The sequence below is a fragment of the Oncorhynchus mykiss genome, chromosome 30, assembly GCF_057628025.1.
Source record: "Oncorhynchus mykiss isolate SJ-2025 chromosome 30, ASM5762802v1, whole genome shotgun sequence".
Lineage (NCBI taxonomy): Eukaryota > Metazoa > Chordata > Actinopteri > Salmoniformes > Salmonidae > Oncorhynchus > Oncorhynchus mykiss.
This window is the reverse complement of record NC_143051.1, coordinates 16,724,961-16,751,576: the sequence shown is the minus strand read 5'-3', so window position 1 is coordinate 16,751,576 and position 26,616 is coordinate 16,724,961. Positions and strand designations below refer to the sequence as shown.

The following is a 26,616-nucleotide window of genomic DNA, read 5'->3' as shown; positions in this document are numbered from 1 at the left end:
TTCGTTCATTGAGGGGCTGAGTGGGTGCCTTTTCGTTCATTGAGGGGCTGAGTGGTTGCCTTATCGTTCATTGAGGGGCTGAGTGGTGCCTTTTCGTTCATTGGGGGGCTGAGTGGTGCCTTATCATTCATTGAGGGGCTGAGTGGTGCCTTATCGTTCATTGAGGGGCTGAGTGGTGCCTTATCGTTCATTGAGGGGCTGAGTGGGTACCTTATCGTTCATTGAGGGGCTGAATGGTGCCTTTTCGTTCATTGAGGGGCTGAGTGGTGCCTTTTTGTTCATTGAGGGGCTGGGTGGGTGCCTTTTCGATCATTGAGGGGCTGAGTTGGTGCCTTATCGTTCATTGAGGGGCTGAGTGGGTGCCTTATCGTTCATTGAGGGGCTGAGTGGGTGCCTTTTCGTTCATTGAGGGGCTGAGTGGGTGCCTTTTCGTTCATTGAGGGGCTGAGTGGGTGCCTTTTCGTTCATTGAGGGGCTGAGTGGGTGCCTTTTCGTTCATTGAGGGGCTGAGTGGGTGCCTTTTCGTTCATTGAGGGGCTGAGTGGTTGCCTTTTCGTTCATTGAGGGGCTGAGTGGTGCCTTTTCGTTCATTGGGGGGCTGAGTGGTGCCTTATCGTTCATTGAGGGGCTGAGTGGTGCCTTATCGTTCATTGAGGGGCTGAGTGGTGCCTTATCGTTCATTGAGGGGCTGAGTGGGTACCTTATCGTTCATTGAGGGGCTGAATGGTGCCTTTTCGTTCATTGAGGGGCTGAGTGGTGCCTTTTTGTTCATTGAGGGGCTGGGTGGGTGCCTTTTCGATCATTGAGGGGCTGAGTTGGTGCCTTATCGTTCATTGAGGGGCTGAGTGGGTGCCTTATCGTTCATTGAGGGGCTGGGTGGGTGCCTTATCGTTCATTGAGGGGCTGGGTGGGTGCCTTATCGTTCATTGAGGGGCTGGGTGGGTGCCTTTTCGTTCATTGAGGGGCTGGGTGGGTGCCTTTTCGTTCATTGAGGGGCTGAGTGGTTACCTTTTCATTCATTGAGGGGCTGAGTGGTGCCTTTTCGTTCATTGAGGGGCTGAGTGGTGCCTTTTCGTTCATTGAGGGGCTGAGTGGTGCCTTATCGTTCATTGAGTGGCTGAGTGGTGCCTTTTCGTTCATTGAGGGGCTGAGTGGGTGCCTTTTCGTTCATTGAGGGGCTGAGTGGGTGCCTTATCGTTCATTGATGGGCTGAGTGGTACCTTATCATTCATATTATTCCCGTAAAGTTGTCAAGTTGTCATGGCTCTCTGTATCCATATATAGTTTACGTGATAGTGTATTTTAAAAGTAAGAATTTTATTAGACTTTTTTATTTTATTGTAATTTTTTATGAGCAGCAAAAAGCTGCTGACTAGTTGTAATGCCAGCAAATATTTTATGATAACACGGCAGGAAAAAGATGTGTGAACACAAACCTACTGCTCATTCAATGATGGTTTATAGTGATAGTTCATCACTCAGGGACATGCTAATATGCACTTGTGGATTTATTGCGGGTGGATTGGAGAGGTGTGGAAATTTTTGCTGCCTCGTTCATCTTTTATTTTGACGTCTTTTGCCTTTTTGGTTGATGACCCTGTTCTCTCCTCCTGGGGTACACTCGTAAATATGAGCCCTGTTCGCGTGTCATATGCCAAATACCTCAGGTGAGTTATTAAATAAGGCAGGCTTGGAGCCCCTGTCCTCTCCTGCAGTAAGGCACGACCACGAGCTGCTTTTCTCTTCTTTACTTCCCCTCTTTTTCTTCTCGGGCGTTGAACATCCTCTTGTTGGAACATCTGCTTGTCATAAATAAACACAAAACTAAATGTTTGAGTGCCGCAAAGAAACACGCAGATTGCCTACTGGATAAGCACGGGAGACTTGAGCGTTCCTAGCTTTTCTCCAGCTTTCTCTCATTCTCCTGAGACAACTCCTCTTCAGTCCTGTCATCCCTTTCATATGGTAGCAACAAGCTAACTCTTTGTGCCTCCTTCTCCCCAACACTCCATCCCAGGACTGTTATATGTTCTGTTATAGAGACCCCACAGGGAACATGTCTGACACAAGGCTGGCCTGAGTCCCCTCTAAACACTTGACACATTCTAAATGGCTCCCATAACAACCATCTCCCTTGCAAGTCAGTCAAAGTTTTGGGGCCTGAAAGGGAATAATGCATTTTTTCCTGAAATCAGCACTTGTACCCTCTTTCTCTGTCCAATGCATTATTCATGGTGTGTGTGCATGACCATGCGTGTGTGCAAGCATGTGTGAAGTAGATGTACTGGTAGGCAGGGTTTTATACGGCCAGGTGAGACATCCTCTTTAGGCCAGAGAGACATGGCATTAATGGGGGCGATGTGGGGAAATACAAAGATGTCATAACGTCTCTGACCATCTTGTGATGAAGTGGGAAAAAGACTAGGGACAAGCACAACCTCCTATGAGAGTGTTACATAGTGGGGGACTGGTAGGGAACTGGGTAGTGTGTTTTTTGCATCCAGGTTGATTGTGCTGAGCTGGACTGTATAAGGCAGCCCAATTCTGATCTTTTTGACAGTAGTTGTTTTTTTTGACCAATCACATCAGATATTTTCACATCAGAACTTTTTCAGTGCACATCTGACTAAAGACCAATTAGTGAAAAAAAAAGATTAGAATTGGGCTGCATGTGTAAACACAGCCTACGCTTGGAAGTTTAGAGTTGAGAAGGCCAGGGCTAGGGTTAGTTAGGGTTTTAACTAAATATAGGGCTAGGGTTAGTTAGGGTTTTAAGTTCTAAATCCAGGGCTAGGGTTAGTTATGGTTTTAAGTTTTAAATCCAGGACTAGGGTTAGTTATGGTTTTAACTAAACCCAGGGCTAGGGTTAGTTATGGTTTTACAGTGCCTTGCGAAAGTATTCGGCCCCCTTGAACTTTGCGACCTTTTGCCACATTTCAGGCTTCAAACATAAAGATATAAAACTGTATTTTTTTGTGAAGAATCAACAACAAGTGGGACACAATCATGAAGTGGAACGACATTTATTGGATATTTAAAACTTTTTTAACAAATCAAAAACTGAAAAATTGGGCGTGCAAAATTATTCAGCCCCTTTACTTTCAGTGCAGAAAACTCTCTCCAGAAATTCAGTGAGGATCTCTGAATGATCCAATGTTGACCTAAATGACTAATGATGATAAATACAATCCACCTGTGTGTAATCAAGTCTCCGTATAAATGCACCTGCACTGTGATAGTCTCAGAGGTCCGTTAAAAGCGCAGAGAGCATCATGAAGAATAAGGAACACACCAGGCAGGTCCGAGATACTGTTGTGAAGAAGTTTAAAGCCGGATTTGGATACAAAAAGATTTCCCAAGCTTTAAACATCCCAAGGAGCACTGTGCAAGCGATAATATTGAAATGGAAGAAGTATCAGACCACTGCAAATCTACCAAGACCTGGCCGTCCCTCTAAACTTTCAGCTCATACAAGGAGAAGACTGATCAGAGATGCAGCCAAGAGGCCCATGATCACTCTGGATGAACTGCAGAGATCTACAGCTGAGGTGGGAGACTCTGTCCATAGGACAACAATCAGTCGTATATTGCACAAATCTGGCCTTTATGGAAGAGTGGCAAGAAGGAAGCCATTTCTTAAAGATAGCCATAAAAAGTGTTGTTTAAAGTTTGCCACAAGCCACCTGGGGGAGACACCAAACATGTGGAAGAAGGTGCTCTGGTCAGATGAAACCAAAATTGAACTTTTTGGCAACAATGCAAAACGTTATGTTTGGCGTAAAAGCAACACAGCTCATCACCCTGAACACACCATCCCCTCTGTCAAACATGGTGGTGGCAGCATCATGGTTTGGGCCTGCTTTTCTTCAGCAGGGACAGGGAAGATGGTTAAAATTGATGGGAAGATGGATGGAGCCAAATACAGGACCATTCTGGAAGAAAACCTGATGGAGTCTGCAAAAGACCTGAGACTGGGACGGAGATTTGTCTTCCAACAAGACAATGATCCAAAACATAAAGCAAAATTTACAATGGAATGGTTCAAAAATAAACATATCCAGGTGTTAGAATGGCCAAGTCAAAGTCCCGACCTGAATCCAATCGAGAATCTGTGGAAAGAACTGAAAACTGCTGTTCACAAATGCTCTCCATCCAACCTCACTGAGCTCGAGCTGTTTTGCAAGGAGGAATGGGAAAAAATGTCAGTCTCTCGATGTGCAAAACTGATAGAGACATACCCCAAGCGACTTACAGCTGTAATCGCAGCAAAAGGTGGCGCTACAAAGTATTAACTTAAGGGGGCTGAATAATTTTGCACGCTCAATTTTTCAGTTTTTGATTTGTTAAAAAAGTTTGAAATATCCAATAAATGTCGTTCCACTTCATGATTGTGTCCCACTTGTTGTTGATTCTTCACAAAAAAATACAGTTTTATATCTTTATGTTTGAAGCCTGAAATGTGGCAAAAGGTCGCAAAGTTCAAGGGGGCCGAATACTTTCGCAAGGCACTGTAAGTTCTAAATCCAGGGCTAGGGTTAGTTAGGGTTTAATGTTCTAAGGATAGGGTTAGTTAGGGTTTTAAGTTCTAAATCCAGGGCTAGGGTTAGTTAGGGTTTAATGTTGTAAGGCTAGGATTAGTTAGGGTTTACTGTTCTAATGCTAGGGTTATTTAGGGTTTACTGTTCTAAGGCTAGGGTTAGTTAGGGTTTACTGTTCTAAGGCTAGGGTTAGTTAGGGTTTACTGTTCTAAGGCTAGGGTTAGTTAGGGTTTACTGTTCTAAGGCTAGGTTTAGTTAGGGTTTACTGTTCTAAGGCTAGGGTTAGTTAGGGTTTACTGTTCTAAGGCTAGGGTTAGTTAGGGTTTAATGTTCTAAGGCTAAGGTTAGTTAGGGATTTACGTTTTATGTCCAGGGCTAGTGTTAGTTAGGTTTTGAAAAGGAATCACAGTACAGGAAAGCCAGCCTTTTGGGAAAAGATGCCCAATGGTGTACAACTAACATGTAATTAACTGTACAGGGCTCTCTTCATTCTCTGCTTGACACATCATCATAGACATGGCCTGTGTATCAGTATTAGACCTGTGGAGTTCCTTCACACATCATCATAGACATGGCCTGTGTATCAGTATTAGACCTGTGGAGTTCCTTCACACATCATCATAGACATGGCCTGTGTATCAGTATAAGACCTGTGGAGTTCCTTCACACATCATCATAGACATGGCCTTTGTATCAGTATTAAACCTGTGGAGTTCCTTGACACATCATCATAGACATGACCTGTGTATCAGTATTAGACCTGTGGAGTTCCTTCACACATCATCATAGACATGGCCTGTGTATCAGTATTAGACCTGTGGAGTTCCTTCACACATCATCATAGACATGGCCTGTGTATCAGTATTAGACCTGTGGAGTTCCTTCACAAGTGTCTGCCTCTCAGCTCTGTCTTTCCCTCTCAGCTTCCCTCCCAGACTGGGTTTAGTCTCTGGGATTCCCCTCTCTGTTTATCCCCAAGTTCCTGGACTGACTGTGAGTGCATCCCAAATGGCACATTGTTCCCTTAATAGTGCACTACTTTGGGCCCTAGTCAAAAGTAGTGCAGTATAAAGGGAATAGGGTGCCATTTTGGGAGGCAGCCTGCGAGTCACGCTACTGTGTCTCGTCACCTCCCTCCCTCCACCACTATGATAGAGTGGCCAGGCTAATCTGTCTGTTTGTTTTGCTCACTCACTTTTTTGGGGGACTGACACCCTCAGAGAGGAGATGGAGTCTGACTCACTGTCTCACCCCGGGGGACTGACACCCTCAGAGGAGATGGAGTCTGACTCACTGTCTCACCCCGGGGGACTGACACCCTCAGAGAGGAGATGGAGTCTGACTCACTGTCTCACGCCGGGGGACTGACACCCTCAGAGAGGAGATGGAGTCTGACTCACTGTCTCACCCCGGGGGACTGACAACCTCAGAGAGGAGATGGAGTCTGACTCACTGTCTCACGCCGGGGGACTGACACCCTCTGAGAGGAGTCTGACTCACTGTCTCACCCCGGGGGACTGACAACCTCAGAGAGGAGATGGAGTCTGACTCACTGTCTCACCCCGGGGGACTGACAACCTCAGAGAGGAGATGGAGTCTGACTCACTGTCTCACCCCGGGGGACTGACAACCTCAGAGAGGAGATGGAGTCTGACTCACTGTCTCACGCCGGGGGACTGACACCCTCAGAGAGGAGTCTGACTCACTGTCTCACCCCGGGGGACTGACACCCTCAGAGAGGAGTCTGACTCACTGTCTCACCCCGGGGGACTGACAACCTCAGAGAGGAGATGGAGTCTGACTCACTGTCTCACCCCGGGGGACTGACAACCTCAGAGAGGAGATGGAGTCTGACTCACTGTCTCACCCCGGGGGACTGACAACCTCAGAGAGGAGATGGAGTCTGACTCACTGTCTCACGCTGGGGGACTGACACCCTCAGAGAGGAGTCTGACTCACTGTCTCACCCCGGGGGACTGACACCCTCAGAGAGGAGTCTGACTCACTGTCTCACCCCGGGGGACTGACAACCTCAGCGAGAGAGAGAGAGAGAGGGGAAAGAGATGGAGGGTTAATGAAGATAGGAGGGAGGCAGGAAGAGGAGGATGGGGAGAGAGAGAGGTATAGATGTAAGGAGAGCGAGAGAGAAATGTGAAGAGAGAGAGGACCCATAGAGAGTTAGAAGAACAGAGATAGGAAGGGGGAGAAGGATGGAGAGAGGGAAAGAAAGACGGTGAGAAAGAGAGGGAGGGAGGAAGGTAGGGAGAGAGGGAGACATGAGGAGAGGTCTCTCTGGTAGTATGTCTCTTTCCCAGAAAGCATGTACGCCTCTGTCAAGACCAGAGCAAACATGGATGTCAGCAGCCACTGCCAGGTGGACTTGGTTCTGCTACACACACTTCCACTCTCAAATCCAGACCCCCGCACACTGCGAAGATAACGTTTGTAAGGTATATGAATATAAAAATGTTACTTGTTGACCTTTTTTTGGACTAAAACTGAGAACCCTTGAACTGTCTGTGACAAAATATGCTTTGAAGAAAACTGTCTGAGCAGAATTAAGATTGAACTATTTTGGCTTATTTGCTATCTGTCAATATCAGATTTTCTGTTTGACATTTTAGTTCTTTGTTCATGTGCCTTGGGCACTAAGAATACAAATCCCATGTTTTTAGATCGTTGCTCTGGATTCTGAACTGTCAACAAAAACTTTACGAATTCTGAACTACTATCCGACAGAAATAATACAGGAGTCATCAAAGTCAACTTCTCTCCTGTTCTGTCCTGTAGCTATGGTAACGTGAAGAAGTGCAGTAACGAAGGGCGGGCCCTGATGCAGCTGGACTTCCAGCAGTTCCTGATGAAGCTTGAGAAGCTGACGGACATGAGGCCCATCCCTGACAAGGACTTTGTGGAGACCTACATCAAAGCCTACTACCTGACTGAGAATGACATGGAGCAGTTCATCAAGAACCACAGGGTGAGGAACAGTATAATGATAATTATTCACTCAGTCTGTTCATGTGCTAATGAGATTTCTACTGGGGTAGCTCAACCTGTTTACCAGCAATGTGTAGCACAAATCTTATGATGTGCTTGTCTATGGCATCGCTGGTATCCAAAACGTGTGCAGTGAAAACTTAATAGTTAACCACAGTTAAATTAGCCAGTTTTTACAATAGGCAGACACTTTCTCCTCAGTCATGAGAAGCAAGCTGTGAGGTAAAACTAAATGCTGTCTGGGACTAAATGCTGTCTGGGACTAAATGCTGTCTGGGACTAAATGCTGTCTGGGACTAAATGCTGTCTGGGACTAAATGCTGTCTGGGACTAAATGTTGTCTGGGACTAAATGCCGTCTGAGAATAAATGCTGTCTGGCCATAATGTGTGTCCGTCTGTCTGTCCCACCAGGAGTACTCCATGAAGCAGCTGGCCAACCTGGTGAACGTGTGTCTGGGCTCTCACATCAACAAGAAGGCCCGGCAGAAACTCCTGGCGGCTATCGACGACATCGACAGACCAAAGAGATAGACAGACAGACGTGGTTATTGTATTTAAGGTGGCTCCTAAACCTGTGGCGGTTTTAGAATGCCCTAGGGTTGTGCAATCCCAGTAACTTTCCCAAAATACCCAGGGTTTTCAGAAATCATCTTTGGACGATTGCCGACATATCTTTATTAGTCCTGATTTTAGGAATCTTCCTAATGGATTTCTGGAAAACCTGGGAATTTTTAAAACGTTACTACAATTTTGCAACCCTAGAATGGTCAAAAACCCACCCGGAACAGAAAAGAAGCAATGAAACAAGAACTTCTGCTAACAAACACACTCATACAGGAATGTTACAGTTATTTGACACTTAGTCAGAACATATATGCTACTCCTGTGTATGTCCCTCATTTTGATGTCCTATATGCTTACAGTTCCGCTGCATTTTCTAGGTTTCCACGGAGATGCTCCGTTTTCCTGTTCATCGTGAATACAGTATACATGTATATGAGGAAGGAATCTTGTTTTTACGATAAATGACTTGAAATGCTGAATGATACTCCATGACGTCTGAATCGACTGGCAGACAGTTATCTTTTTCTTCTACTGTATGTCTTTAGCATAATGTAGTTCTTTCTACCCGTCTGTAATCCGCTCAGGAGCAACGCCGGCCCTGGAGAAAAACTGAATCATTTAATATTTTATTTTTTGACTTGTATGACTATTAAGCGACTGAAACAGCGCTGAGTTGAGAAAACGTTCCATTGAAATCCAGGAAAAGTTAATTTTTCCTGGTATCACATGTATGCAGAAACACGGTTTGTGAAAAAGCATGGGATGTTTGATGAAATAGTTTCCTTTAGGGGTACGCCTATGGAGACATCCAGTCTCTAGTGCCCTTCAAGTATCCATTAATGAGGATGACGGCACTATGTTTGTTCTGTTGTTCCAGTAGTGTAGGGTGAACGCGCCACAGCTGATCTAGGGTCGCGCCACAGCTGATCTAGGGTCAGTTTTGCATTTCCACCACTAATGGTAAAGGTTAGGATTGGGGGGAGGGGAAGCTGATCCTAGAGCTGTACCTAAGGGAACCTCGGAGCTTGTTCGTCCAGGACTATAACTACCTGTGCTTTGTTACGTCCATAAATGATTTATCCTGATCTAATGTTGATTCTGAACATATTGAATAAAAAGTTATAGATGATGCACTAGGTCTAATGTGGGTTTAGATGATATCTTGCATGTCCTTCACTCGTTTCTTTCCAAGTCATATATGTAAAAGGGTTTTTATTGTCCAAACAAACAGCGTCCATCAATGTCACTGTATCTGTAAAAATATACGTTTTTGATATCGCAACGGATTCCATTATGTTTTCATGCATAACTATCCCAAAATAATGCTGTAAATGTTAATGTGTAAAATGTTGTTTTTATTTATTGTCAATTTGGATTCAGGATGATTTCTATATGATAAGTACTGGAAGTGTTCTATCATCTGTTTGCTGGCGGTACCCTGTATCTTGTTGTCAAATGTAAAAGAATATTTAAAAAGACACAATTAGACTACATATTATAAAACTCCAGTGCACTATTGTGAAAAATTGTTAAATGTTGGCGCTGTAGACTAAAGTAAGATGATTATACAGTAACACAATAAACACACTAACATTTAAACCCAGCCTTGCTCACTTTGTCTGACTTCTCCTTGTTCTGCAGACGGATGGATGGATGGATGGATACAGTGCTGTGAAAATAAGTATTTGCTCCCTTTCTGATGTGATCTGTTTTTGCATATTTTTGACCCTGAATGTTATCAGATCTTAAACCTAATATTAGATAAAGGAAATCTGAGTGAACAAATAAACCATAAAATATATACTTATTTTATTTATTTAATAAACCACGTTATGCAACACCCAATGCCCCTGTGTGATTAAGTAATTGCCCCCTTACATGCAATAGCTGGTTGTGCCACCTTTAGCTGCAATGACCATTGGGCTCCTGAGTGGCGCAGCGGTCTAAAGCACTGCATCTCAGTGCTAGAGACACCCTGGTTCGAATCCAAGCTGTATCACAACCGGCTGTGATTAGGAGTCCCACAGGGCAGTGCACAATTGGCCCAGCGTCATCCAGGTTTGGCCGGTGTAGGCCGTCATTGTAAATAAGAATTTGTTCTTAACTTGCCTAGTTAAATAAAGGTTTAAAAATATATATTCAAAATGACTGTAACCTAAAGCTTCCTGTAGTTGTTGGTCAGTATCTCACATCTCTGTGCATCCATTTTTCCCCACTCTTCCATGCAGAACCGCTTTAACTCGGCGACATTTGTGGGTTTTCGAGCATGAACTGCTCATTTAAGGTCCTGCCACAACATCTCATGGGGTTTAGGTCTGGACTTTGACTGGGCCATTCCAGAACTTTACATTTGTTGCTTTTCAGCCATTCTGCTGTAGACTTCCTTGTGTGTTTTAGATCATTGTCTTGCTGCATGACACAGCTGTTCTGCAGCTCGCGGATGGATGGCCTGACATTCTGTAGAATGTCCTGATGCAGCAAAGCACCCCCAAAACGTCACAATATCATCACCATTGTTAACTGTTTGTATGAGGTTCTTGCTGTGGAATGCAGTGTTTGGTTTTTGCCAGACATAACGGGACCCATGTTGTCCAAAAAGTTGACTCAAAAGCACCTGGAAGGACCTGGATGATCGCCAAGACTCCTGGAATACGCTTCTATGGACAGACAAGTCTAAATGTTTACAACTGCATTCCACAGTAAGAACCTCACACAAACAGTCAAGCATGGTGGTAGTAGTGTGACAGTTTGTGGAGGCTTTGCTGCCTCAGGACCTGGATGACTTGCCATCATTGAAGAAGCCATGAATTCTGCACTAAATCAGAGAATTCTGGCCATCCAGCCATGAGCTGAGCTTCAAACGCCTGGCTATGTGGTGTAGCTGGCTGGCTGGTCATCTGACTAACCTGGCTCCACTTCACACACAGAGACCCTCTGGTCTGGCCCAGGCCTTCAGTGTGGGTGTTAATGCTGGACTAACACTGGCCCTGGTCTTGTCCTTCACAGTATGGGTGTTAGATCTGGACTAACACTGCCTCTTGTCTGGTCCAGGACTTCAGTATGGGTGTTAGAGCTGGACTAACACTGGCCCTGGTCTGGTCCAGGACTTCAGTATGGGTGTTAGAGCTGGACTAACACTGGCCCTGGTCTGGTCCAGGACTTCAGTATGGGTGTTAGAGCTGGACTAACACTGGCCCTGGTCTGGTCCAGGACTTCAGTATGGGTGTTAGAGCTGGACTAACACTGGCCCTGGTCTGGTCCAGGACTTCAGTATGGGTGTTAGAGCCGGACTAACACTGGCCCTGGGGTTCTATCACAATGCTAGGAAATTACAGAGGTGGGGGATCCTTGAGAAAATGTGAAAGAGTAGGGTAGAGAGAAAGTTGGCCATGAAGGTGACATTTTGTAATGATCTCTTATATAAAACACTTTCAATGACACTTTCTGTGTATATGTGGTCTCTTTAACCCTCCTTATGAGGTCAAATATGGGGTCTAGTTCAATATTAGTATTTTATGCATGTATCATGTATCAGTGTGTCTACAATACTTTACTGGGTGGCACCAGGGGACATTGTAGCTTCATTAATGAGCCTTTCCTCCTGCTGTCCTAGGCCCTTAACCTCCCTGTTTGAGATGTACAGGACTATCTGCATGAGATGTACAGGACCATCTGTATGAGATGTACAGGACCATCTGCATGAGATGTACAGGACCATCTGTATGAGATGTACAGGACCATCTGTATGAGATGTACAGGACCATCTGTATGAGATGTACAGGACCGTCTGTATGAGATGTACAGGACTATCTGTATGAGATGAGTCATAAGTGGGTTGTGTGTGTGTGTGTGTGAACATGCTTGCACCTTTGTGTGTTTGTGTACCTCAGAGTATGTGACAGAGCACATTAAGTTCTCCATGTTTCTGCAGCACTGATCAACGGCATTAAACCCTGCTTTGGTGTCAAAGACTGGACATGGTGACTCACCACCAGGGCCGGCTCAAACTCAGTCGGGGTCTCAGCTTACTGCATAAGTGTAGAATTTTAAGAAATTAAGTTTAAAACTGCAAAAATGTCTCACACCAAATTTTGATTAGGGCCCCCAACCAAATCACTCTTAGGGCACCCAAAAGGCTAGAGCCAGCCCTGCTCACCACAGCTACTGTGGCCTCAAAAAAATACACATTCTATTGTGTTGTGTACACACGATCACTTACACCTTGTAAACAACCTGTACAAACACCGATAGAAACAGATGTGCCTGCACACCCAAGCATGACGTGGAACAACTCCAATTCAAACATAAATAGCCAGACGCAGCATGAATCCACAAACATTGTCAGAGACTGAAATATTGTTTCAGCTCCATCAACATGGTCATTCTGGTCCATTAGATAACTGTCATGATCTCTGTCCCAAATGGCACCCTATTCCCTTGATAGTGCACTACTTTTGACCATGGCCCGTAAGGTCAAAAGTAGTGCACTCTCTATGGTACGGCTCTGTTCAGTGTGAAAACACCCAGGAGGCTGGGGCTCTGATGAGGGTGAAAACACCCAGGAGGCTGGGGCTCTGTTGAGGATGAAAACACCCAGGAGGCTCGGGCTCTGATGAGGATGAAAACACACAGGAGGCTGGGACTTTGATGAGGATGAAAACACCCAGGAGGCTGGGGCTGTGATGAGGGAGAAAACACCCAGGAGGCTGGGGCTGTGATGAGGGTGAAAACACGCAGGAGGCTGGGGCTTTGATGAGGGTGAAAACACCCAGGAGGCTGGGGCTTTGATGAGGGTGAAAACACCCAGGATGCTGGGGCTTTGATGAGGGTGAAAACACCCAGGAGGCTGGGGCTTTGATGAGGGTTTCTCTACTGATGTGTACTGGCTTAGAGAGCTACGAAGGCAATTCCATTTTGGGTGAATTCCATGGAAGCTTTGGGGCTTCTTTCCCTTGTAACTCCCCAGCATAATCCAGACTATGGATTTCTATGTGGTCGACACAATGCTATATCATGGCTCTGAATGTGCTCTCCCATTGGCACAAAGTCAGAGGAAGTCTGTACTTAAGTCATTTGTAGCATGATAAGAGTGTTTGCCGTCAGTGACCTGTCAGGCTGTATGTCTGTATGTGTGGTACTCTTCTGACAACAGGAAGGACTATGACTGGAAATTGTAATACAACAGACAGAGGAGCTCCCCTGGTCAATCAGAAATGATATAATGCCTCAGTGGTCATAAATCATAGAGGTTCCCTCAAATGACCTGGGGGTAATGGATACTCTTAGCTCCTAGTTCTCTAGCTTGTATAACAGACCAGACAGAGAGTAAAGAGGGGTGAGAGCTGTATATCCTAAGGTGAACCCAGCTCACTGCCACCCCCATCTCATCCCCGTCACTCACACTCACAGTGAGCTTGTCAAGAGTCTGGCAGACAGATAGGCAGGGTGGAGACTAAGGGTTGAGGAGGGTCTTCAGAGGGAGTCTGGCAGACAGATAGGCAGGGTGGAGACTAAGGGTTGAGGAGGGTCTTCAGAGGGAGTCTGGCAGACAGGCAGGGTGGAGACTAAGGGTTGAGGAGGGTCTTCAGAGGGAGTCTGGCAGACAGATAGGCAGGGTGGAGACTAAGGGTTGAGGATGGTCTTCAGAGGGAGTCTGGCAGACAGGCAGGGTGGAGACTAAGAATTGAGAAGGGACCTCAGAGGGAGTCTGACAGACAGTCAGGGTGGAGACTAAGGGTTGAGGAGGGTCTTCAGAGGGAGTCTGGCAGACAGGCAGGTTGGAGACTAAGCATTGAGAAGGGACCTCAGAGGGAGTCTGACAGACAGGCAGGGTGGAGACTAAGCATTGAGAAGGAACTTCAGAGGGAGTCTGACAGACAGGCAGGGTGGAGACTAAGGGTTGAGGAGGGTCTTCAGAGGGAGTCTGGCAGACAGGCAGGTTGGAGACTAAGCATTGAGAAGGGACCTCAGAGGGAGTCTGACAGACAGGCAGGGTGGAGACTAAGCATTGAGAAGGAACTTCAGAGGGAGTCTGACAGACAGGCAGGGTGGAGACTAAGGATTGAGAAGGGACCTCAGAGGGAGTTTGACAGGCAGACAGGCAGGGTGGAGACTAAGGATTGAGAAGGGACTTCAGAGGGAGTCTGACAGACAGGCAGGGTGGAGACTAAGGCGTGAGAAGGAACTTCAGAGGGAGTCTGACAGACAGGCAGGCTGGAGACTAAGCATTGCGAAGGAACTTCAGAGGGAGTTTGACAGACAGACAGACAGACAGACAGACAGACAGACAGACAGACAGACAGACAGGCAGACAGGCAGACAGACAGGCAGACAGACAGACAGGCAGGCAGGGTGGAGACTAAGGTTTGAGAAGGGGCTTCAGAGGGAGTCTGACTGACTGACAGACAGACAGACAGGATGGAGACTAAGGTTTGAGGAGGGCAATTAGAGCCTTTTGGGAAGGAACACATCAGTCAATTGATCGGTCAAACACACACACATACGCACACACACTCAAACCATTACCCTTGAGAAAGTGCATTGGTAGCCTTCAGACCAATCTATTTACCCTCTGGTCATTGGAGAGTGACATATTGCATGTGTATTTCATTGAGAAGCTTTTATTGATCTTAGGCTTTCACAAATCAGACTTTCAAGAAAAGGATGTCAATGCTTTCTCAAGCCCAGGACCAGAGATGGGTTTAATAGTCCATGGCTTTCAGAGTTCTGTGAGATTATGGAAATCAAAACTTGCAACTTCAGGAAGTCATTCAGGAAATGATATCCAATGACCTCGGACTCCAAGATTAAAATTCCATTTGTTCCTTTTCTTAAATGGTGCACAGCTAGTGTACTTTACATTAAGTTCTACATAGTAATTTATCTCAGAACCAACCAGGTAATAACACACAGCCCAGTGTAGTGTTATTGAGATTACTGCAGGTCAGGAGAAATGTTCCATTTGCAAATGAGGACTTTTATTGTTCTGCATTGATTCATTCTGCAATTTATAAGTAGAAAAAGACTGTATCCTGCACTTTGTTAAACCTTCAGATTTCATTTCAGATGAATTTTATGTTAGCAAGGAGGAGGTATATATGAGGTAGCTTCATGAAACCAGACTTATCTCGTGATAGCTCACATTCTAAAGTGAAAGGAAACATGAGTGAAGCGGACAGACTGGCTGTACAATAGGGTCTCTGAGGGGAATGGTAGGGGGTGCTGGGAGGCAGGGTCTGTAGTCCACAGTGGAGTAATGCCAACAGAATATCCATTACTGTAACATGTGTCTTCAGGCAGATGGAAACATGGGGAAATATGTTAAAGGTGACCCACTCCTGTCAAATGGAGACCTTGTTGGGGAGTCCACACACACACACACACACACACACACACACACACACACACACACACACACACACACACTACACGACAGGAGTAGTGGGGACCTTGTCAAGTGCTTTGTAAAGGTTAAATGTCCAATGCAGCCATTTTTATCTCAATATCAAACCATTTCTGAGTAACGATTAAGTACCATTCTGTGATTGTTTTCAATTCAAATTGACAAAAATAGTTTCTTAGCAAAGTGCAATTTCTCAAGCAATATTTCAGCCAGAACTGTCTGGGAGTGGTCTGACTGGGGAGGGGGAAACTGAAAACTTGTGTTTATTGGCAGAGAGGTTTAGAACTCTATTTCTTATTGGTCTATTAACTCATTTAAAACTCCATCCCACTAAAACAGGCAAACATTTCAGGCGGTCTTGTCAAACAGCTCTGATACTAAAAGGGCATTATCATAATTTTCACAATTTCATAGAATTATTCCAACCTCATAGTGTGGAAATATATATATAACACAGGAAATCATGTTTTTAACTGCACTGGGCCTTTAAGAGGAAGAGCAGATGACGGATAAAGGCACAAACCGTTTCACTATGGTCTGGTTCATCACTAGTGCCTGTAAACCGATTGCACCTTCAAGCATGATTGAAACTTAACACAGTCTAAATGGGTTACTATTTTCTACAGTTTTACTGAATAGGGTATTGATGATATGATGGATCTTTTCTAAAGGATACTATTATACCAAGACACATGCTAGCCAAGTTGTACTTCTATGGGTCCTGGTCAAATGTACTGCACTATAGCGATGCCCACGCTGTAATGGGGCAGAAGTCCGTGTGCTGTTGAGATTCTGGATGGCCAGAGAGATAGCAACAATTACAAGCATCTTGCATGTGTGGAATCATAGGTGGCTCGTTTCAGCTAATTTTACCTTATTCGTGTTTTATTCGTGTTTTGATTGATGTCATATCTTTGCTAATTCGCTAACATTCTCTAGCTAGCTAACCAACAGCTGTAATGATATATTTGAGGGACAAAGGCTCATTATTTATGTTTTCAATAAACATTTGAGACAAAATATGATTTACATGTTGTCAACAATCCAAGTCAACCCCGTCTGTTTTGCCCCATAGTTGTGCATGCGTCGGTTTTGTTGCTAAACAACCAACCCGTCTATAGGGAATAGGGTGTGAACGCTCACACAGGCCAATTTCCTCCCTCACAGGCCTTTGTCTCGTTATCAATATCAATTTGTTGTCAGTTCTAAATGCAATCTTCACTATTAGAATCATTTTAGAACAAAGGACATGACAATAACAAAAAGGTCAACTATTGTTATTTCATGTACGTTTCATCTGTTTCTTTGACTCCTTTGTCACATTAGTAACTATTTTAATGATCGTCTTTATGCTGATTCCCACTTTGATATTGTTGTTTGCATGCGCCGAGTCGCCCATTAAAAAGCTGTGTGCTAAAACAAATAAAAACAAATAAAAAGAACAAGTTCGATGCTTGAACATAAATAATAATGGTTTCTCATTTTCAGAGGATCCACCCACATAAGAATTGCCATGAGACCATTTGCAGCATTCTTTTATTCAGCTCCTATCCACCCCCGTCAAACCAACGACCCATGCATAACCCTACAGCTAATCAGACATGATGTGTGCGCACAAGTTAAATGAATTGACTGAATATTCATGCTGCGATAAACAAACAAAAACACCCAAATAGATAATCTTAGACACAGTTGAATTCGGAAGTTTACACACACCTTAGCCAAATACATTTAAAATCAGTTTTTCACAATTCCTGACATTTAATCCCAATTCCCTGTCTTAGGTCGGTTAGGATCACCACTTCATTTTAAGAATGTGAAATGTCAGAATAATAATAGTAGAGAGAATGATTTATTTCAGCTTTTATTTCTTTCATCACATTCCCAGTGGGTCAGAGCCTTCCACAAGCTTCCCACAATAAGATGGGTGGATTTTAGCCTGTTCCTCCTGACTGAGCTGGTGTAACTGAGTCAGGTTTGTAGGCCTCCTTCCTCGCACACACCTTTTCAGTTCTGCCTACAAATGTTCTATAGGATTGAGGTCAGGGCTTTGTGATGGCCACTTCAATACCTTGACTTTGTTGTCCTTAAACCATTTTGCCACAACTTTGGAAGTATGCTTGGGGTCATTGTCCATTTCCTCATGATGCCATCTATTTTGTGAAGTGCACCAGTCCCTCCTGCAGCAAAGCACCCCCACAACACGATGCTGCCACCCCGTGCTTCACCGTTGGGATGGTGTTCTTCGGCTTGCAAGCTTCCCCCTTTTTCCTCTAAACATAACAATGGTCATTATGGCCAAACAGTTCTATTATTGTTTCATCAGACCAGAGGACATTTTTCCAAAAAGTATGATCTTTGTCCCCATGTGCAGTTGCAAACCGTAGTCTGGCTTTTTATGGCGGTTTTGGAGCAGTGGCTTCTTCCGTGCTGAGCGGCCTTTCAGGTTATGTTGATATAGGACTTGTTTTACTGTGGATATAGATACTTTCTTACCTGTTTCCTCCAGCATCTTCACAAGGTCCTTTGCTGTTGTTCTGGGATTGATTTCCACTTTTCTCACCAAAGTACGTTCATCTCTAAGAGACAGAACGCATCTCCTTCCTGAGCTGTATGATGGTTGCGGGGTCCCATGGTGTTTGTACTTGCGTAATATTGTTTGTACAGATGAACATGGTACTTTCAGCGTTTGGAAATTGCTCCCAAAGATGAACCAGACTTGTGGCGGTCAACAATTTTTGGCTGATATCTTTTGATTGTCCCATGATATCAATCAAGAGGTACTGACTTTGAAGGTAGGCCTTGAAATACATCCACAGGTACACCTCCAATTGACTCAAATGATGTCAATTAGCCTATCAGAAGCTTTTAAAGCCTTGACATAATCTTCTGGAATTTTCCAAGCTGTTTAAAGGCAGTCAACTTCGTGTATGTAAACTTCTGACCCACTGGAATTGTGATACAGTGAATTATAAGTTAAATAATCTGTCTGTAAACAATTGTTGGATAAATGACTTGTGTCATGCACAAAGTAGATGTCCGAACCTACTTGCCAAAACTATAGTTTGTGAACAAGAAATGTGTGGAGTGGTTGAAAAATGAGTTGTAATGACTCCAACCTAGTGTATGTAAACTTCTGACTTCAACTGTGGTTGTTGCATTGCATCTCACAAAACTGCTTGGCGGAGGGATGTATTTTGAGCACATTTTGAGCACAAAAGTTTATCATGTATCTGGAAATCCCAAAAGTATTATTCTTATCAACACATGTTCAAATTTTATGGAAGCAATACCATGAATTCAGAATGTTGTCCAATATTGTCTTTTTACACATTTTGTTAGGTTATGGCCTTATTCTAAAAGGTATTACATAGTTTTTTCCGCATCAATCTACAAACAATACACTGTAATGACAAAGCAATAACTGTTTATTACTTATTTATTTTTTACATTTTTGCTCATTTCTACAAAATAAAAAACTGAAATATCACATTTACATAAATATTCAGACCCTTTACTCAGTACTTAATTGAAGCACCTTTGGCAGCGATTAGAAGCCTCAAGTCTTTTTGGGTATGACTCTACAAGTTTGGCACACCTGTATTTGGGAAGTTTCTCCCATTCTTCTCTGCAGATCATCTCAAGCTCTGTCAGGTTGGATGGGGAGCATTGCTACACAGCTATTTTCAGGTCTCTCCAGAAATGTTCGATCCAGTTCAAGTCCGGGCTCTGGCTGGGCCACTCAAGGACATTCAGAGGCTTGTCTTGAAGCCGCTCCTGCGTTGTCTTGGCTGGGTGCTTAATGTGGCTGTGTGCTTAATGTCATTGAAAGGTGAACCTTCACCCCAGTCTGAGGTCCTGAGCGCTCTGAAAGCGGTTTTCATCAAGGATCTCTCTTTGCTCCTTTCAACTTTGCCTCGATCCTGACTAGTCTCCCAGTCCCTGCTGCTGAAAAACATCCCCACAGTATGATGCTGCCACCACCATGCTTCACCGTAGGGATGGTGTCAGGTTTCCTCCAGACCTGACGCTTGGCATTCAGGCCAAAGAGTTCAATCTTGGTTTCATCAGACCAGAGAATCTTGTTTCTCATGTTCTGAGAGTCTTTAGGTGCCTTTTGGCAAACTCCAAGAGGCCTGTCATGTGGCTTTTATTGAGGAGTGGCTTCCGTCTGGCCACTCTACCATAAAGGCCTGATTGGTGGAGTGCTGCAGAGATGGCTGTCCTTCTGGAAGGTTCACCCATCTCCACAGGGGAACTCTAGAGCTCTGTCAGAGTGACTATCTAGTTCTTGATCACCTCCCTGACCAAAGCCCTTCTCCCCTGATTGCTTAGTTTGGTTGGGCAGCCAGCTCTAGGACAAGTCTTGGTGGTTCCAAACCTCTTCCATTTAAGAATGATGGAGGCCACTGTGTTCTTGAGGACCTTCAATTCTGCAGAAATGTTTTGGTACCCTTCCCAGATCTGTGCCTCCGACACAATCCTGTCTCGGAGCTCTACGGGCAATTCCTTTGACCTCATGGCTTGGTTTTTACTCTGACATGCACTGTCAACTGTGGGACCTTATATAGACAGGAGTTTGCCTTTCCAAATCTTGTCCAATCAATTGAATTTACCACAGGTGGACTCCAATCAAGTTGTAGAAACATCTCAAGGATGATCAATGGAAACAGGATGCGCCTGAGCTCAATTTTGATTATCATAGCAAAGTGTCTGAATACTTATGTAAATAAGGTCTTTCTGTTGTTTTCTATGAACCTGTTTTTGCTTTGTCATTATGGGGTATTGTGTGTAGATTGATGAGGAGTTTTTAGTTTTTTTTCATCCATTTTAGAATAAATCTGTAATGTAAGAAAATGTGTAAAAAGTCAAGGGGTCTGAATACTTTCCCAAGGCACTGTACAACAGGCAGATATCTAGATAAGATCAAATAGCCATGAAATATTGGACCATTATACATTTAGTCCTTAAACCAATAGCTGTCTCAGTGTTTTTGTTCTGGTTGAGATCTGCTGATCTCTGCTAATAAGTTGAGGAATATCACTCTGTTGTTGTAACACTTTGCTCTGTTATTTTGTTAACTATTGGCAGCTGACGAGTTCTCCCTTTGGGTCCCATAAAAGTTTTCACTGTCATCAATCATACATACAGCTACTTTAACGTATCTCTTTATGGATTGCAGTAGGCCAGTCTTTTGGCTGATTGTAGCTTGGAGCAGAGCAGAGGTGCCCATTAAAACTGATAATGGCTCCCTCACCTTTCTCCATTTGCAGGGTAAAAATAAATTTGTTCTAGACAGAATTGTTTAAAATATATTGATGTTGCCTATCAGTGTCCCTTTAAAAGAACAAGTGATGCATGTGTCATGTGCCCTATACACTGAGAATACCAGACATTAGGACCACCTTCCTAATATTGAGTTGCTGAAAACAGCTTCAATTCATCAGGCCAGGGACTCTACAAGGTGTCGAAAGCGTTCCACAGGGATGCTGGCCCATGTTGACTCCAATGCTTCCCACAGTTGTGTCAATTTGGTTTGATGTCCTTTAGTTGGTGGACCATTCTTGATACACACAGGAAAATGTTGAGCGTGAAAAACCCAGCAGCGTTGGAGTTGGCACAAACCCGTGTGCCTGGCTCCTACTACCATACCCTGTTCAAAGGCACCCATTCACCCTCTGAATGGCACAGATACACAATCCATGTCTGAATTGTCTCAAGGCTTAAAAATCCTTCATTAACCTGTAACAAGGGACATCAATAAGGGATCATAGGTTTCACCTGGACTCACCTGGTCTGAAAGAGTAGGTGTTCTTAATGTTTTGTGTACTTAACACAAGCCCATGTAAAGCCTGTGTTCTCTATAGTCTGTTATATAAGTAAGTATAAGTATATAAGTATATATAAGTATAAGTATATAAGTTGAGCTGGAGCCTGACCTTTAGTGTATAACAGACAAATACGACATTAACTGACAATTAGATCAGGTTTGCATGCCTTCACACTGATTTTGGAAAAGGGAAATCAAAGAGACAAATCCGAATAAGCATTTTGTTGCCTCAGCTGACCTACCTAATGGTACAGAAATCCCAGGAAGAGATTTAGATTTTATTCAGATGTCTTTCAGTCCCCATTTGGACTAATCTTCCAAGAGTCCTTAAGGAGAGGGGTACATGTCCAATCTCTCTCTCTCTGTGGGTGTGTGTGTGTGTGTGTGTGTATGTGTGTTTAATTAATTTGTATTTTTTACCTTTATTTAACTAAGCAAGTCAGTTAAGAACAAATTCTTATGTGTGTGTGTGTGTGCGGGTGCGTGTGCGTGCGTGCGCGTGTGTGCGTGCACAATGCCCCACCTAGTAGATGGTAGATCCTGTCAGAAAGCAGTAGCCTACCAGTCGTCACGGCAACGGTTGCCTGCCTCTTGCTCCATTCCATCTGTGGATTAAAAGATGACAGCGAACTGTTTGTAGACTTATTACATCATCCACCGTCTGTCATGGACCACTTAGCATTGTTCAAAAGCTGAATCTGACATCTCTTCATACAACTGACTAGGTATCCCCCTTTCCCTTTTATAATGGCAATTACACAATTCTGCTTTGCAGCTCTGACAACCTAGGTGTCGCTGTTTGTTTGTGTGTGTGTGTGTGTGTGTGTGTGTGTGTGTGTGTGTGTGTGTGTGTGTGTGCGTGTGTGTGTGTGTGTGTGTGTGTTTCCATACCACTGTGTGTGTCCATACTGCTCTGAGTGTCTATACCGCTGTGTCTATACCGCTGTGTGTGTCTATACCACTGTGTGTGTCCATACCGCTGTGTGTCCATACCGCTGTGTGTCCATACTGCTGTGAGTGTCTATACCACTGTGTGTGTCTATACTGCTGTGTGTGTCTATACTGCTGTGTGTGTCCATACCGTTGTGTGTCCATACCGCTGTGTGTGTCTATACTGATGTGTGTGTCCATACCGCTGTGTGTCCATACCGCTGTGAGTGTCTATACTGCTGTGTGTGTCTATACTGCTGTGTGTGTCCATACCGTTGTGTGTCCATACCGCTGTGTGTCCATACTGCTGTGTGTCCATACTACTCTGAGTGTCTATACCACTGTGTGTGTCCATACCGCTGTGTGTTCATACTGCTGTGTGTCCATTCTGCTGTGTTTCCATACTGCTGTGTGTCCATTCTGCTGTGTTTCCATACTGCTGTGTGTGTCTATACTGCTGTGTGTGTCCATACCGTTGTGTGTCCATACCGCTGTGAGTGTCTATACCACTGTGTGTGTCCATACCGCTGTGTGTCCATACTGCTGTGTGTGTCTATACCACTGTGTGTGTCTATACTGCTGTGTTTGTCTATACTGCTGTGTGTGTCCATACCGCTGTGTGTCCATACTGCTGTGTGTGTCTATACCACTGTGTGTGTCTATACTGCTGTGTTTGTCCATACTGCTGTGTATGTCTATACCACTGTGTGTGTCCAAACTGATGTGTGTCCATACTGCTGTGTGTTTCCATACCACTGTGTGTTTCCATACCACTGTGTGTGTCCATACTACTCTGAGTGTCTATACCACTGTGTGTGTCCATACCGCTGTGTGTTCATACTGCTGTGTGTCCATTCTGCTGTGTTTCCATACTGCTGTGTGTGTCTATACTGCTGTGTGTGTCCATACCGTTGTGTGTCCATACCGCTGTGAGTGTCTATACCACTGTGTGTGTCCATACCGCTGTGTGTCCATACTGCTGTGTGTGTCTATACCACTGTGTGTGTCTATACTGCTGTGTTTGTCTATACTGCTGTGTGTGTCCATACCGCTGTGTGTCCATACTGCTGTGAATGTCTATACCAATGTGTGTGTCTATACTGCTGTGTGTGTCCATACTGCTGTGTGTGTCTATACCACTGTGTGTGTCTATACTGCTGTGTTTGTCTATACTGCTGTGTGTGTCTATACCGCTGTATGTCCATACCACTGTATGTCCATACTGCTGTGTGTCCATACTGCTGTGAGTGTCTATACCACTGTGTGTGTCTATACCGCTGTGTGTCTACACTGCTGTGTGTCCATACTGCTGTGAGTGTCTACACCACTGTGTGTGTCCATACTGCCGTGAGTGTCTATACCGCTGTGTGTCTATACTGCTGTGTGTGTCTATACTCCTGTGTGTGTCCATACCGTTATGTGTCCATACCGCTGTGTGTCCATACTGCTGTGAGTGTCTACACCACTCTGTGTGTCCATACTGCCGTGAGTGTCTATACCGCTGTATGTTCATACCACTGTGTGTCCATACTGCTGTGAGTGTCCATACCACTCTATGTCCATACTGCTGTGAGTGTCCATACCACTGTACGTCCATACTGCTGTGAGTGTCCAAACCACTGTATGTCCATACTGCTGTGAGTGTCCATACCACTGTGTGTCCATACTGCTGTGAGTGTCCATACCACTGTATGTCCATATTGCTGTGAGTGTCCATACCACTGTATGTCCATACTGCTGTGTGTCCATACTGCTGTGTGTCCATACTGCTGTGTCCATACTGCTGTGTGTGTCCATACTGCTGTGAGTGTCTATACCGCTGTGTGTCCATACCGCTGTGTGTCCATACCGCTGTGTGTCCATACTGCTATGTGTGTCTATACTGCTGTGTGTGTCTATATCACTGTGTGTATCTATATCACTGTGTCCATACTACTCTGAGTGTTGATATCGCTGTGAGTGTCTATACCACTGTGTGTGTCCATACTGCTGTGTGTCCATACCGCTGTGTGTCCATACTGCTGTGAGTGTCTTTACCACTGTGTGTGTCCATACCACTGTGTGTGTCCATACCGCTGTGTATCCATACTGCTGTGAGTGTCTATACCACTGTGTATGTCCATACCGCTGTGTGTCCATACTGCTGTGAGTGTCTATACCACTGTGTGTGTCCATACCGCTGTGTGTCCATACTGCTGTGTGTCCATTCTGCTGTGTTTCCATACTGCTGTGTGTGTCCATACCGCTGTGTGTGTCTTTACCACTGTGTGTGTCCATACCGCTGTGTGTCCATACTGCTGTGTGTCCATACCGATGTGTATGTCTATACCACTGTGTGTGTCCATACTGATGTGTGTCCATACCGCTGTGAGTGTCTATACCACTGTGTGTGTCCATACCGCTGTATGTCCATACTGCTGTGAGTGTCTATTCCACTGTGTATGTCCATACCGCTGTGTGTCTATACTGCTGTGTGTGTCTATACTGCTGTGTGTGTCCATACCGTTGTGTGTCCATACCGCTGTATGTCCATACTGCTGTGAGTGTCTATACCACTGTGTGTGTCTATACTGCTGTGTGTGTCTATACTGCTGTGTGTGTCCATACCGTTGTGTGTCCATACCGTTGTGTGTCCATACCGCTGTGTGTGTCCATACCGCTGTGTGTGTCCATACCGCTGTATGTCCATACTGCTGTGTGTCCATACTGCTGTGTGTCCATACTGATGTGTGTCCATACTGCTGTGTGTGTCCATACCGCTGTGTGTCCATACCGCTGTGTGTGTCCATACTGCTGTGAGTGTCTATACCGCTGTATGTCCATACCACTGTTTGTCCATACTGCTGTTAGTGTCCATACCACTGTATGTCCATACTGCTGTGAGTGTCCATACCACTGTATGTCCATACTGCTGTGATTGTCCATACCACTGTATGTCCATACTGCTGTGAGTGTCCATACCACTGTATGTCCATACTGCTGTGAGTGTCCATACCACTGTATGCCCATACTGCTGTGAGTGTCCATACCACTGTGTTTGTCCATACCGCTGTGTATCCATACTGCTGTGAGTGTCTATACCACTGTGTATGTCCATACCGCTGTGTGTCCATACTGCTGTGAGTGTCTACACCACTGTATGTCCATACTGCTGTGAGTGTCCATACCACTGTGTGTGTCCATACCGCTGTGTATCCATACTGCTGTGAGTGTCTATACCACTGTGTATGTCCATACTGCTGTGTGTCCATACTGCTGTGTGTCCATACTGCTGTGTTTCCATACTGCTGTGTGTGTCTATACCGCTGTGTGTGTCCATACCGCTGTGTGTCCATACCACTGTGTGTCCATACTGCTGTGTGTGTCCATACCGCTGTGTGTCCATAACGCTGTGTGTGTCCATACTGCTGTGAGTGTCTATACCGCTGTATGTCCATACCACTGTGTGTCCATACTGCTGTGAGTGTCCATACCACTGTATGTCCATACTGCTGTGAGTGTCCATACCACTGTATGTCCATACTGCTGTGAGTGTCCATACCACTGTGTGTCCATACTGCTGTGAGTGTCCATACCACTGTATGTCCATACTGCTGTGAGTGTCTATACCACTGTATGCCCATACTGCTGTGAGTGTCCATACCACTGTATGTCCATACTGCTGTGTGTGTCCATACCACTGTGTGTGTCCATACCGCTGTGTGTCCATTCTGCTGTGAGTGTCTATACCACTGCGTGTGTCCATACCGCTGTGTGTCCATACTGCTGTGAGTGTCTATACCACTGTGTGTGTCTATACCGCTGTGTGTCTATACTGCTGTGTGTCCATACTGCTGTGAGTGTCTATACCACTGTGTGTCCATAATGCTTTGTGTCCATACTGCTGTGTGTCCATACTGCTGTGAGTGTCTATACAACTGTGTGTGTCTATACCGCTGTGTGTGTCTATACTGCTGTGTGTCCATACTGCTGTGAGTGTCTATACCACTGTGTGTCCATACTGCTGTGTGTCCATACTGCTGTGTGTCCATACTGCTGTGTTTCCATACTGCTGTGTGTGTCCATACCGCTGTGTGTCCATACTGCTGTCAGTGTCTATATCGATGTGTATGTCCATACCGCTGTGTGTCCATACTTCTGTGTGTCCATACTGCTGTGTGTGTCTATACCGTTGTGTATGTCTATACCACTGTGTGTGTCCATACTGATGTGTGTCCATACTGCTGTGAGTGTCTCTACCAATGTGTGTGTCCATACCGCTGTGTGTCCATACTGCTGTGAGTGTCTATACTACTGTGTGTGTCCATACCGCTGTGTGTCCATACTGCTGTGTGTCCATACCGATGTGTA

General features: G+C 44.8%; 1 protein-coding gene across 1 annotated transcript in view; it reads left to right on the top strand.

Moving 5' to 3' along the window:
- vps50 (VPS50 EARP/GARPII complex subunit) overlaps positions 1-9,707 on the top strand; it is a 222,461-nt gene extending 212,754 nt beyond the window's left edge. The window contains exons 27-28 of the mRNA XM_036971386.2: positions 7,330-7,519; positions 7,952-9,707. Coding sequence (XP_036827281.1) covers positions 7,330-7,519; positions 7,952-8,071 — 310 coding nt within the window. The 3' untranslated portion in view covers positions 8,072-9,707. The remainder of the gene's footprint in view (positions 1-7,329; positions 7,520-7,951) is intronic.
- The last annotated feature ends 16,909 nt before the right edge of the window (positions 9,708-26,616 follow it).